Source organism: Capricornis sumatraensis, chromosome 11 (genome assembly GCF_032405125.1).
Source record: "Capricornis sumatraensis isolate serow.1 chromosome 11, serow.2, whole genome shotgun sequence".
NCBI classification, from domain to species: Eukaryota; Metazoa; Chordata; class Mammalia; order Artiodactyla; family Bovidae; genus Capricornis; species Capricornis sumatraensis.
The window spans coordinates 30,038,855-30,052,552 of record NC_091079.1 but is presented as its reverse complement, the minus strand read 5'-3'; the positions used below and the strand labels follow the sequence as shown (position 1 = coordinate 30,052,552).

The 13,698-nt window shown below is 51.7% G+C and overlaps 1 protein-coding gene across 2 annotated transcripts in view; it reads right to left on the bottom strand.

Annotated features, from left to right (window-relative positions):
* Positions 1 to 13,698, bottom strand: part of ASAP1 (ArfGAP with SH3 domain, ankyrin repeat and PH domain 1) — a 335,628-nt gene that overhangs the window by 19,164 nt on the left and 302,766 nt on the right. Inside the window, exons 24-25 of one of the 2 annotated variants that reach the window (XM_068983842.1) lie at positions 12,379 to 12,607; positions 3,159 to 3,329 (exon numbers count right to left, since the gene is read on the bottom strand). In XM_068983842.1, the coding sequence (XP_068839943.1) occupies positions 3,159 to 3,329; positions 12,379 to 12,607 (400 nt within the window). The remainder of the gene's footprint in view (positions 1 to 3,158; positions 3,330 to 12,378; positions 12,608 to 13,698) is intronic. The other variant, XM_068983843.1, reaches the window with a different exon arrangement.

The following is a 13,698-nucleotide window of genomic DNA, read 5'->3' as shown; positions in this document are numbered from 1 at the left end:
CAGAACTCAGCAGAGCACCGAGGGGGCGAGGGGTACGGGCTCTTCCAGCCACAGGGGATCCCCTCATACCAGCCGAGAGGACCTGGGCCGTGCACTGAACCTTTCTGAATCTCAGTGTCCTTACAGTCAAGCTCCCCATGTCCTACTCTGTGAAACTGTGGCAAAGAATCCAATGAGGGCTATTAACTAGCCCTGTTTTACAGCTGGAGAAACTGAGGTAGGAAATGAACCAAATATAACTGCTGAAAGCCACAGGGCTACAGGTGGTAGAGACGGATTAGAACACAGGCAGTGTGACACAGGTCCACACTGGAGCTCCAGAGACAGAAAAAGCTCGTGCCTGCATAAAGCGCTCATACGGTGCTAAGAAAGGCAGAGCAGCAAATAGAACCGCTCTGTAATAACCCCTATGCCAGAGGGGCCGAGGGTGGGCAGGTGGGGCCTGGCGAGGGCTCAGGGGCTGTGCTGCCCGCTCCTCACACCCACCTCCCCCAGCCCTGTCCAGATCTCGGAGAGTCCAGAAGCCCTCACCCTCGGGGGCTGGGAGGAGAAGGGGCCTTTAGGGGAATGTAAGTGCACTGGAAATTGATGCTTTCCAACTGTGAGATGGCTGGGATGGCATCACCGACTCAATGGACAAGAGTGTGAGTGAACTCTGGGAGACAGTGAAGGACAGGGAAGCCTGGCGTGCTGCAGTCCCTGGGGTCACCGAGTCAGACACAACTGAACTACGACAGCCACAAAGAGCACTGGAAAGACGGGTTCCTGGAGGGAGACTGCAGGCACTGTGAACGCGCCCTGGGAATCTGGCACCCCATGTGCTTTATTAACAAGAGTCTGGCCTCTGCCTTCAGCTTCTGGACCATGGTGTCAGCGGGAGACAGGTAGAGATAAAACCTGTGGGGACGACAACATAAAGCACGTGGTGGGCTAGAGCTAAAAGTCGCTTCAGCGTGCCTGGTGAGAGGCCTGTCACTGACCTGCGTCTATATGGGTCTGCAAGAAGGTCTTCCCTACGTGCACACCCACCACCTCAGAGAGCTGACAGTCACAGAATGACCGCCTGGGGTCGTCTGCGACGTGGACAGTCGCCACTTTTGCATGGACAGGTTCTGCCTTTGTGCCTGGAGGCGGGTGGTAGGTGAGTGGCTCTGGCTGGTGGTGGTGGGTGGGGAGGGCAGACGACTGCTCGCGGCCCTAAGTTTTCAAAGCTCGAAGGCTCCCGCTGACCGTCCAGGACACTGACTCTGTCTCACAGAGGGGGAGCTTTGCTTCCTAGTGAAAAATGCCCCTCGTCCCCAATAAAACCACCAAAACCAAAACCAAACAAGATGAACGGCAGCTGTGAGTCCCGCTGCTCAGTCAGGTGGAAGGAACCTAAGAAAGAGATGATTCTTCAGCCAGAAAACAGAAAGGTACAGACCAGTGGAGTAAGGCATGATAAACTTCACGGAGAAATCAAAGAAAACCTGAATGAACAGCAGGATCAAAGCTTGATGGGTCGCAAGGAGGGAATCGGAGATTCGTGGTAGGAACACCTGCAGGAGACTCGTGACCGTCAGTGCGACACTGTCTGGGCGAAGTCCTTTTGAACGAACCCTGGGGACTCCCAAAGGCCTTGGGTGGGGTCTCGGGCAGCCTCAGGGACCTGTGTGGAGCTGATGGGTGCCTGGGCTGTGCCCTCCAAGGCTCCTCTGGCTCGTCTCACTGAGAACTGATTACTCAACACCTGCTGTGAAGTCCCCGAAAAGCCTCCCTGTGCAGCTGGACGCCTCGGTCCAGCATTTCCACAGTATTTGCTCACAGGGCAGCCTGGAGGTGAAGAACACACTGCACACGCTTTCCTACTCATCTCCCTCCTGGAGCACGCATGTGCAGAGGCCCGAACCCCAGGCATGAAGAGAGCAGAGTGGAAGGCTGAGCACAGACAGGACAGCCCACCTGCGATGCGGCGCTCCGAGCCACGTGCGGCTCATGCATGTGCCAGTGTGCAGACGGCAGCATGGCCGTTCCCCAAAGCTCCCCAAGTTCGGAACACCTAATGCCTTTAACGACGGCCTTTCCTGGGGGTTCAGTCGGTAAGGAGACCGCCTGCAATGTGGGAGACCTGGGTTTGATCCCTGGGTCGGGAAGATCCTCTGAGGAGGAAACGGCAACCCACTCCACTATTCTTGCCTGGAAAATTCCACGGACAGAGGAGCCTGTTGGGCTACAGCCCATGGGGTCATAAAGAGTCGAACACAGCTTGGAGACTAACTACCAAATCACCAATGCCTTTAAAAGCATTCAGCTGAGTTCCCTATCAGCTGCAATGGCAAACAAACAAACAAGCCACAGGGCGGCATGCTAGAAGGGGAAGGTGGGACCTGTAAACCAGCAGAGCCAGGGCCCCAGGGGACCCCTGGCTCTCGACTGAAGTTGGTGGCAGGCTGGCAAACTAAAAAGGCAGATGGAGCTGGAAACGGCGCTCCTCGTGGATGGAAGTGTGCTATCCACCATCAGCTGTCACAGAAATGGTAAACTACTGACTGACTCTGTGTGGGTTTCTTTCTTCTCCAGCGATTATTGAGCACCTACTGCATCCTGGCTCGATTCTAGGCTCCGTGAACACAGAAGAGAACAAGACACACAAGGGCCCTGCTTTTATGGAGACCAAAACACCAAACACAAATAAAACACTCTTGTGTCAGCGGAGATCCGGGGCCTGGAGGGCAACAGGGGGATGGGGGCTCCCTTAGAGAGAACAGACAGACGAAAGGGAGCCAGGCTTTCAAGCCCACAACAGAGCTGCAGGGAGGAGGCGGCCCCAGGAGGCAAAGAGCCTGGAGGACCCAGCAGTGAAAGCAGATCAGTGAGGCTGAGAGCGGGGGAAAGGGAGCTGGGAGAGCCACAACCTGATCACAGAGGCCCTGGTGGGTGTCTGGTGCACAAGAAATGCTCAGCACCTTATCATTACTAAGCTTTCTAAGTGGTGATAGAAATATTGTCCCAAACGTTTCCTGGCCGTCAGAGGCTGCACGATCATACGTGTCTAAGCCCTGGCCCAGCATGGCTGCGGTCTCCTCCGGCTGCTCAGCGTGGTAAGTGCCCACTGCCCCCCGAGCCCCATGCGCGGCCCGACCCTGGGCAGCGTGGGCCCTGACTTGAGGATGACTTACCCCAAGGAACTGCGCCTTTGTTTGGGGGCCCGTGAGGTAGTGGGCTGGGAGGGTCGGACAGGGTTCTCTTGTGTCCGGGTGGTGGGGGAGGAGGCCGCTTCTTGGACAGGGTGGAGCTGCCACTAGAGGTCTGGGTGCTTAGAGGGAGTGTTGAAGGTGGGCCAGGCGGACCTGGAAAGGAATCGAACGGGGCAGGAAGGTTAATTCCGGTCTCGCAGACAGAGCAGCCCATATGCGGTTACTCCCGAGCACATAACGGGGTATGACACGGAGACGGAAGCAGGAGGCTGGGGACGGCCCAGTCCATCCACCCAGTAACCCACAAAAAGGGTTTTAAAAAATTGCTGGTAAAAAAAAATTAAAAAGGAGAACGCGTGCTGTTAAGAAACAAAATGTCAGTCAACACAGAATACTACTGGGTTTATACCTTCATTTGGGTGCAATGGGAAAAACACACATTTCACACCAGTAAGCTCACTGGAACCACTGCGAAACCTGCTGAGGAAGAAGATACCCCGCACTGCCAGCAACTTCAACGGAGAGGAGAGCAAAGAACAGACGCAACCGCCAAGGGCCTCAGACCAGGGTTTCCTCTCCACTGCAACTTTTTCTTCTAGTCAGCAAACTTTGCCAGAAGGTTTTTTTTTTTTTTTCTCTTTTCTGATGACTTTTATAAATAATGAAGGCTCTAATGTAAAGGGTTACTCAGAAAGAAGGGAAATCCAAAAACATTTTTTTCCCCTCCAACTCTGACCTGTTCTAGAAATCACAAAGGTGGAAGTGTTATTCGCTCAGCTGTGTCCTCTGCGACCCTGTGGACTGTAGCCCACCAAGGCTCCTCTGTCCATGGGATTCTCTAGGCAAGAATACTGGAGTGGGTTGCCATTTCTTTCTCCAGGGGATCTTCCTGTCCCAGGAATTGAAGCCAGGTCTCCTTCATTGCAGGCAGATTCATTATCATCTGAGCCACCAGGGAAACCCCAGAAATCATAAACCATCTATTATACTGGAAGCTTGAGTAAATGATATAAGCTTCACTGATTTCTAAAGGTTTTTAAATTTTTTTAAACACCCTAATTTTATTTTTTAAATTGGAGTATAATTGTTTCACACTGTTGTGTTAGTTTCTGCTGTACAACGTGAATCACCTATATGTATACATATATCCCCTCCCTCTTGAGCCAGTAAGTAAGATTCTGTTTTCTCTAGAGGTAATGACAGGATAGCAATAATGATCCTAGTATTACACACAGACACACACACACACACACCATTACTACCATTTCTAATGTTTTCAGAAAAAAAAAAGGGAGTTTTAAGTATATATGCTGTTAAATTTATTTCAAGTGACACTGAAGTGGCTGGTGTGTGCCTGGGGACCTGGGTGACACTGGGCACCTTGACAAACCTCTCTTCGTGATTATTACCAGATATATGATTTAACTAGACAACGGTTTCCACAAACATTGAAAGAAGAAGAAAAGGAAGAAATGAAAAAAGCTAGGGACACTGCTACCCCAAATGTTTAAGGCAGGAGGGTGGGTACCTGGTGCCCCAGAAAGGCTCCAAAAGAGCCTTCTACATTCCGTGTATTAAAAGAGAAGCTTAATTACTGCTGGCCTCCTTCCTTGGAAAACAAGCTCTGCTGTATCCCGTGATCAGTTATGGTCAGTACCAACACAGACTTAAACCTCTGCTTCTCAGAGATAGTCTTGTCTTGAAGTAAATACTGCTCAGCTCAGGAAAACAGTCATTTGCTTTAGGATGACCCGGCCCTGGCCGTAGCATTTATTCTCAGTCCTACTGACAGATATGTGACGGAAGCCTGTTACCCCAGAGCAATGCCTAATTATGACACCAGTCACTGCCGTTTCAGAAACGATTTGATTTCTGCAACAATAAAGGCATTGTTACTTTAGCCTTGCGTTTGCAGAGGGCTTCTTAGTTTTTGAAATATGTTCCTACATGGTGTCCCCCTCAATTTTCGTAACAACTCTGTGAGGCATGTGGGTCAGGTATTGTTCTTGTTGCTAAGTTGTATCTGACTCTTTTGTGACCCCATGGACTGTAGCCCACCAGGCTCCTCTGTCCATGGGACTCTCCAGGCGAGAATACTGGAGCGTGTTGCCATTTCCTTCTCCAGGGGATCTTCCCAATCCCGGGATTGAACTTGCGTTTCCTGCACTGACAGGTGGATTCTTTACCACTGAACCACCTGGGAAGCTTGGGGTCAGGTATTACTGGCCCCATTTTGCAGCCAGGAAAGTGGAGCTGGGAATGATGTGATAAAGGTTAGGTAGCCAAGAGGAGCTGGGCTGGACCAAGATGCAGGTCTCTGGGGCTGGCGAGGGCTCACCCTGTCCTAAAAGCAAGGCCAGCATTTTCTGGGCTCCGCACACGTTGATGCAAACGGCAACAACAAAGCTCAGTACTAGGAAGTGTAACTTTCCTCTTGGAAATATAGATAATAGACAATGGTGAGATTCTCTGGCAGGTTCGTCTTTAGCGCCACCTAGGGACTTCTCGATGTACTGCATCGGAAAGGCCATTCAATGGGTTCCAAATCCGGCCTGGAAACTCCAAATCCTGCCTGGAAACGCAGATGGCCAATGGGACCATGTCTCTGGGCAGAGCAGTCTGTGTACGTGATTTTAGGAGAGAGCAAACCAGAGCAGTCCTGCAACCAACCACAAACCAAGCAAAATCAAGCTTTCTGAATCATCATGTTAAAAATGTAGGGGTTCGTGTTCCCTTCATCACGTCAACACAGCCTTGCCTTACTTTCTTCACGTCAGCTGCCACAGTCTCTAATTATTCCTTTTCTGCTTACTTGTCACGGCCTCCCTCCCCACCACGCTGCAGGTTCTATCGAGGTCAGGCTTTTCTTTGGCCTGGTAAGCTGAATTTAACAATGCAGTGTTGAATAAATGGATGAGTAAACTGCTACTCTTGTTTTAAGGCTAGTGATCCTTAAGGGAGATAGAATGTCTCCCTTAGGGAGACAGAGCAGAAACCAGGCAGAGAGGGAACCTAGTGAGAGAAGTTCAAAGAGAAACATTCAGTACAGTAATCTACCTTCATAGAAAATTTTACACACACCCAGACCCACCTACCGTTCTGGAACAGAAGCCACAGAAAAGAAGGTTCCACTGAATCTCCTGACTGGTAGGTCTTGAGTTAAAAAAGGGTGAAAAACATTGTATCAGACCCCAGGGAAGCAGACAAAATTTTTTTAAGTTGTAAAGAGCTCAAAAGATTTCCAAAATGAGTAACTCGTCTATAGGCACTGAAAATGATGTTTCAAGTGAAATAAACCTGAGGACTGGCTCAGTCAGGAAAGAAGCAATTCTTGCTGGGTAAAGAAAGCTAAAACAGGGACTTCCCCTGGTGGTCTAGTGGCTAAGACTCCACACTCCCAATGCAGGAGGCCTGGGTTCGATCCCTGGTCAGGGAACTAGATCCCACATGCCACAACTAAGACCCAGTTCAGCCAAATAAATAAATGAAATATATATTAAAAAAGAAAGAAAGCTAAAACAAAAGAGAAGAGGAAAGAGTAGACACAGCATCAAACATACTTAAAAGGGAGGCACAATTAACAGGCGGGGAGGGGAGGGACTTGGACAGCCAAGTCCCTCCCCTGAACTCTGCCAGGGCCTGTGGGAATAGGCAGAAAACACCCTAAACCACAGTGCCCACTAATATCGGCTATTATGTCAAATTATCCACCAACACTTTTCTTAAAAATACCGGTCTAGGCTTACAAAGTTGCTATAAATAACGTTGAGGCTGCATTATTAGAAAGGCTTTCTACGAGGAGGCAGGGTGTACTTCAGCTCTTATTGGGGGTTCGCGTGGCTGGGCTGAGGTCCTGCACTGCCAACAGCCTCTTGGGTCACTCATCTGTTGGACACTCCTCCCGTGCCTTCAACTCAAGCGGCCCCACTGGACATCCCTTGGGCTGTGCTGCTGAAAGCATCTCCCGGTCATCAGATCGTGGAGGCCCCTCACAGAGTCCGACACGTGGCCAAGGCTTGGGAAGCTCACGAGCCTGATGATGCTGTACACATTCTGAGATGCTGTACATCTCAAAAGCCATGGTCCCTCCACCTCAGTATCTGTCAAGGGTCAGGTCCAGTGTAACCTTATCCAGAAGCCTGCTCTAACCCTCCTTTGCCCTGGAGCAACTGCAGCTATGAATATTTCTGCACACGCACTCTCCACCCAGCATCAGACCCACACTGTCTCCGCCTTCCCAGGCTGGACACGTCCTCAGGGCAAGGGTCATACTGTCCTCTCTCTCAACACCCGGCACGTTCTGGGCACAGCCTATGGACATAATTCATGGTGTAAGATGGGAGGATCCTTCTTCAGTGTCCTTGTATCTTTGAAAAGAACGTGAAAGTCGCTCAGTTGTGTCCAACTCTTTGTGACCCCACGGACTATACAGTCCATGGAATTCTCTAGGCCAGAATACTGGAGTGGGTAGCCCTTTCTCTGGGGGATCTTCCCAACCCAGGGATAGAACCCAGGTCTCCTGCATTGCAGGTGGATTCTTTACCAGCTGAGCCACAAGGGAAGCCCAAGGATACTGGAATGGGTAGCCTATCCTTTCTCCAGGGGATCTTCCCGACCCAGGAATAAAACTGAGGTTCTCCTGCATGACAGGCAGATTCTTTACCAACTGAGCTATCAGTGAAGCCCTTGTACCTTTGGTTCTTAATAAAACAGAGGACCCAGAGGCCTGCCATGCTGGGAGACCAAAGGTACACCTCTGAAATTTCAATTTAGAGAAAAACCCAGAAGTTGACTTTAAAAATTACCCTGTCAGTTTGGGGCAGAAAACTGTCTGTAGAAGTATAATATATACATTCTAACATGCCATATTAAGTGTTAATGACAGGAGCCAAGGACAGTCATGCAGACAACTCTGGACAACACGAATGAAAATTTTAGCATTTTCTTCTTTTTAAATTTAGCATTGTCTAAGTGCCAGACTTTATTTTTTGGGCTCCAAAATCACTGCAGATGGTGACTGCAGCCATGAAATTAAAAGACGCTTACTCCTTGGAAGAAAAGTTATGACCAACCTAGATAGCATATTCAAAAGCAGAGACATTACTTTGCCGACTAAGGTCCATCTAGTCAAGGCTATGGTTTTTCCTGTGGTCATGTATGGATGTGAGAGTTGGACTGTGAAGAAAGCTGAGTGCCGAAGAATTGATGCTTTTGAACTGTGGAAAAGACTCTTGAGAGTCCCTTGGACTGCAAGGAGATCCAACCAGTCCATTCTGAAAGAGATCAGCCCTGGGTGTTCTTTGGAAGGAATGATACTAAAGCTGAAACTCCAGTACTTTGGCCACCTCATGCGAAGAGCTGACTCATTGGAAAAGACTCTGATGCTGGGAGGGACTGGGGCAGGAGGAGAAGGGGGCGACAGAGGATGAGACGGCTGGATGGCATCACCAACTCGATGGACATGAATCCGAGTGAACTCTCGGAGTTGGTGATGGACAGGGAGGCCTGGTGTGCTGCAGTTCATGGGGTCGCAAAGAGTTAGACACGACTGAGCAACTGAACTGAATGGTTTAAAGTACAGAGCCTGAGAGAGAGGAGAGACTACATCACTTAAAACATAGGTAAAGATGTAGTAACTTTATTTAAAGAAGAACTGTGTGTGTACAAGGAAGAAGCTACAAACACCTCCTTGCTCAGAAGGGGAAACAGAGGCACAGTGTGGTGGAGGGAGCGTGTGGAGAAACCATGGTGGGTCAGCCATGGAGCCGGCGGGGTCCCAACACGGCGGTCACAGAACACATGAGAGCTGTTCATGTGTCCTTCAGTATCCTTCTGGGAATATTAAGAGAAAAGAGCCAAACTCAAGGGGCTCAGGGTTGGCTCCTTAATGCTTACTCATACATACTTCTATGCAAGACACAGAGCAAGGACTTCCCTTCCATGCCCTGAAGTCAGGCGGCTGGGCTGGCCAGCCTGAGCCAGTGATCACGGCCAAGGGGGGAAATGACAGCGGTGTTCTTGGTCAGCGCAAGGTGACACACGTGATGCTTTAAAGAGGAGTGACAGAGACTGAAAAAAAACAGGCCCCCAAATCTCCCATCCCACAATGCCCACCCCCAACCCAAACCTAGAAAATTCAACTGGAATGAACGACAATGGTCCCTGGGAAGTATTAAAATCAAGCCGTTCAAGTTGCTATCTTCCTATGAGATTAAAAAAAAAAAAATCCCAGGAAACTTAAGAGTCATCTGCGTATGAATCATGTCCCTCTCGGAGAAAACATCTCCTAGGCTCCCTGATTCACACTCTGAGGGTGGCTGGCCACCTTCAGACCCCGGGGCGGGGTCTGCTCCCTGGCCACCCCTCTCTGTTGCCACAGACCTCAAAAGAGAGTCAGAGAAATGGTATATAAAAGGCTTACACAACCGAGTGTGGGCATAAACATTCTGCAGGGCAACTATCTATCACATTCAGCAGGTCAACTATTATGCCTCCAGGACATCTGGGTTAGTTTTCTGAGTATCCCCTCCTTGCTCTGGTCACACACTCTCATTGATTCTGCTGTTGTTTATTCATACAACAAGTGCTGATGGAGCACACCTGTGCCGGGGATGCAGGGACGGCTCACTCACAGCATCCCTGCAGGAGCGGAGGGGAGAGTGGAAGGGAGACTTCTTTCACCCTTTCTTCATACCTGCAGTGGCACCCGCAGCTGCCCCCGATGGCCAGCTCCCCCCTCTCTAGTCCACTGGAGCCTGAGCTCCACCCTTTGCTACCTTCCCAGGACCCAGGACACTCGCAGAACCGAACACCTGCAGCAGGACCAAACAGGCTGCCATGCTACGTATTGAATGCTCACGCCGTGCCAGTCACTTTGCAGATCTGACTTCACGCTCTAAGCAAGGACCTGCCAGAAGCCCAATCCTGATTTTTCAGATGAAGAGTCTGAAACTCGGCAAGGTGAGCTGAATGTCAGAAGGAACAGGGCGGGACAGGGTTAGCACCTGAGAACGCCACGCAAACACAATTGCTTTCCTTCCCACGCGTAAGGGCACGTGAGCCAAGCTGACCGCAGGAAGCATCTCCTGTTTCAAATCCCTTCTACAAGTCACGGGTGGGCCGGGCTTGTCTCTCATCAGCTCGGAATCTGATGTCCTGCTGTGAACGGCCTGGAAGAACACTCCTGATTTTAGCAGGGAGGGAGGTCTACGTTCAAATATGGGATTTTCGGGGGGCAGGGGGGTGGTCTATCCTCAGCTGACCACGGCTGCTGTGGCTGTCTCTCAGCACTTGTTTCAGGAGCTGGATCACTAAGTAAGTCTGGTCTTTGTCTTCCGGGCCTTTGGTAAAGAGCTAATGAGAAATTTATTCAAGGCAGCAACAGATACATACTCCGGCGTTCAGTCAGTGTATTTTATGGATTTCTGCATCCCCTTGAGATAAAATTACAGAAAGGGGTACAGGGAGATGAGGGGGGGCTCCTGGCTCCTAGGACTCTGGTGTCATTTCCTCCTGTAGACCTCTCCAAGATTCTCAGTGACCTGGAGGATCTGAGAGGCTATCATCACTTTTTCTTTTGTAAGCACAATTAGGTCCTCTTTAGGATGAAGAGAGGAATGCTGCTCTGAGCAGACTGCTACCCTGATGGGAAACACCGTCACGCAGAGGTGAGCGGCAATACAGCCTTCTTACAGAACACGCGCACCCTGACCTGCTAGTGATGTAAAAGGTGCGTTCCAGCGTAACGCGTGGGGTGGCAAGAACTGCGCCGGCGGGTGAAGAAGCCTCTGGCTTCCACGTGCTGTTGCTGCTCTGGTCACGGGTTATCTCTGATGGGCACCGTTTGTGCCCAAGTCTTATTTTAACTTCCTCCGCTATTTTATAATCTCGGAGGCCATTTGGGGTCTAAGAACACTGCTCCCATTTATAACACTATTTCAATGGAGAATAAGCTCTGAAAAAACACTGTTTTGAATAAAGCTCACATTCCCCAGAAAATAGCCCCAGTGTGACTCCAACAGGCATGCCATTGTGCCCGGGGAGCCCCCGAACCTGCGTGAGCACAAGCCGAGCACACAGCGAGGATCCTGCACTTGGATTTACTGGCTGAGGCCAGACCTGAAGCTCCAGCTCTGCGCACCTCTCGGATTTCCCCTGGGCAGTGCTTAGTCGCGTCCAACTCCTTGTGACTCCATGGACTGTAGGCCTGCCAGGCTCCTCGGTCCACGGGATGTCCGAGGCAAGAATACTGCAGTGCGTTGCTGTTTCCTTCTCCAGTGGATCTTCCCGACCCAGGGATTGAATCTGGGTCTCCTGCACTGGCAGGTGGATTCTTTCACTACTAAGCCACCTGGGAAGCTCCCCGGCACTGGGCAGGGTGACTCCTTAATGTGACCATTTCTGCTTCTCAACTTGTCCCCGTGTAGGTGGGAATACATGGGCTTTCTGGGCAGGGTGTTCTATGGATTGGAGGGGAGTCTGTGGACTGTCACCCCTGGCACAATAACCCTCCTCTGGTAAAATCCTGCCCCGGTTGGTGTCTCACGGAAAAACCACTCCTTATCAGAGAGCACAGGAATGTGGGTTGGGGTCACACAGCACCTGGGTAAGGCTCCCAACCACCAAGAACCTCAGAACAATGACTCAGCCTCCTTGAACCATGGACCCTTGTCTGCCTATTGCCACCAACTGTTCTTTGCACCTCATTCTGTGAGTGTGGAAAAAGAAGTTCTGGGTTTAGGGCCACTCATAAAGCAAGAGCTTCGTAAGTATTAACTATCACTGTTACTACATTTTAGTGTCGAGGAAAGAAACTTCTCAAAGAAGAACAGAAATCCCACCCCATACTACACAGGAAAGAGCACTGGTTTTGGAGCCAAGTGACCCTGGATGGAACCTCAGCTCCACCACGTACTGGCTGCACGACCTTGGGTGAGTCACTCTAGCTCAGTTTCCTCGTCTGTACAATTGGCACAAAAGCACGCACCTCATGGGAGGTTGTGAGGTTCACACAAGACGAGGCACAAGGTGTGCCGGTAACACTATTTCTCGGCTGTAATGCAGCAGAGGGCAGGGTCCCTGTTTCAAGCCGCATTGACGTCACAGCCCTGGTGCTCACACTCACCCCGCGATTCTGACCTCAAAGCCGGGTGGGTTCCCAGCTCTGAGGATGGAGTCATGCGGCCCTTCCCAAGGCTCCTACCTTTCGTGGCGTTTCTGGGAGGCAGCGGGGGCGCCTCCGCGATCGGTGACGTGGGTGAGTCTGTGCTTGTGGAGACGAAGATCTGGTTGGTGAAGGCGCCGTAGGAGAGTCGCTGCTTGTCCCTTGGCGTGCTGAAGCCTGGCAGTGAGAGCTTGTCCTGGGGGGAGATGCTGGAGGAGTGGCAGAAGCTCTGGGGTCGGGGGGAGCGCTCCTTCTTGATGGGGCTCGGCTGGCAAGCGAAACAACAGTGCGGGCGGCGGGGTCAGCCAGTAATCAGGGTGCCCGGGGGACGTGGGCAGGGCAGGCTCGGGAGGGGGTGGGGGGACGTGGGCAGGGCAGGCTCGGGAGGGGGTGGGGGGACGTGGGCAGGGCAGGCTCGGGAGGGGATGGGGGGACGTGGGCAGGGCAGGCTCGGGAGGGGGTGGGGGGACGTGGGCAGGGCAGGCTCGGGAGGGGTGGGGGGACGTGGGCAGGGCAGGCTCGGGAGGGGTGGGGGGACGTGGGCAGGGCAGGCTCGGGAGGGGTGGGGGGACGTGGGCAGGGCAGGCTCGGGAGGGAGTGGGGGGACGTGGGCAGGGCAGGCTCGGGAGGGGTGGGGGGACGTGGGCAGGGCAGGCTCGGGAGGGGTGGGGGGACGTGGGCAGGGCAGGCTCGGGAGGGGTGGGGGGACGTGGGCAGGGCAGGCTCGGGAGGGGTTGGGGGACGTGGGCAGGGCAGGCTTGGGAGCAGGTGGGGGACGTCGGCAGGGCAGGCTTGGGAGGGGGTGGGGCTCCTGTGGCTCGGCACATCGGGAGTTAGCCACATGAAAACTCAGAGTCGTGACACAGCACAAGCAAAACATCTAGAGAGTTCGTGTCTGACTCTCCTGTCCTCACCAGGGTCCCCCTACGAACATGGCTGTGAGGGGTCACAGTATTCAGAAGAAACTTTTAATTTTGTATTGGGGTATACTCGATTAACAATGTTGAGATAGTTTTGGGAAAAGAGCAGAGGGATTCACATATATACATGTATCCATTCTCCCTTAAACTCCCTCCCATCCAGGCTGTCACATAACACTGAGCAGAGTTCCCTGTGCCCTACAGTAGGTCCTTGTTGGTAATCAGTTTTAAATATAGCAGCGTGTGCATGTCCATTCCAAACTCACTAACTGTCCCTTCCCCCATCCCTTTCTGTTAATGACCATAAATTCGCTAAGTCTCACCGAAAATTCTGAAAGAGATGGGAATACCAGACCACCTTGCCTCTTGAGAAATCTGTATGTAGGTCAGGAAGCAACAGTTAGAACTGGACATGGACCAACAGACTGGTTTCAAATAG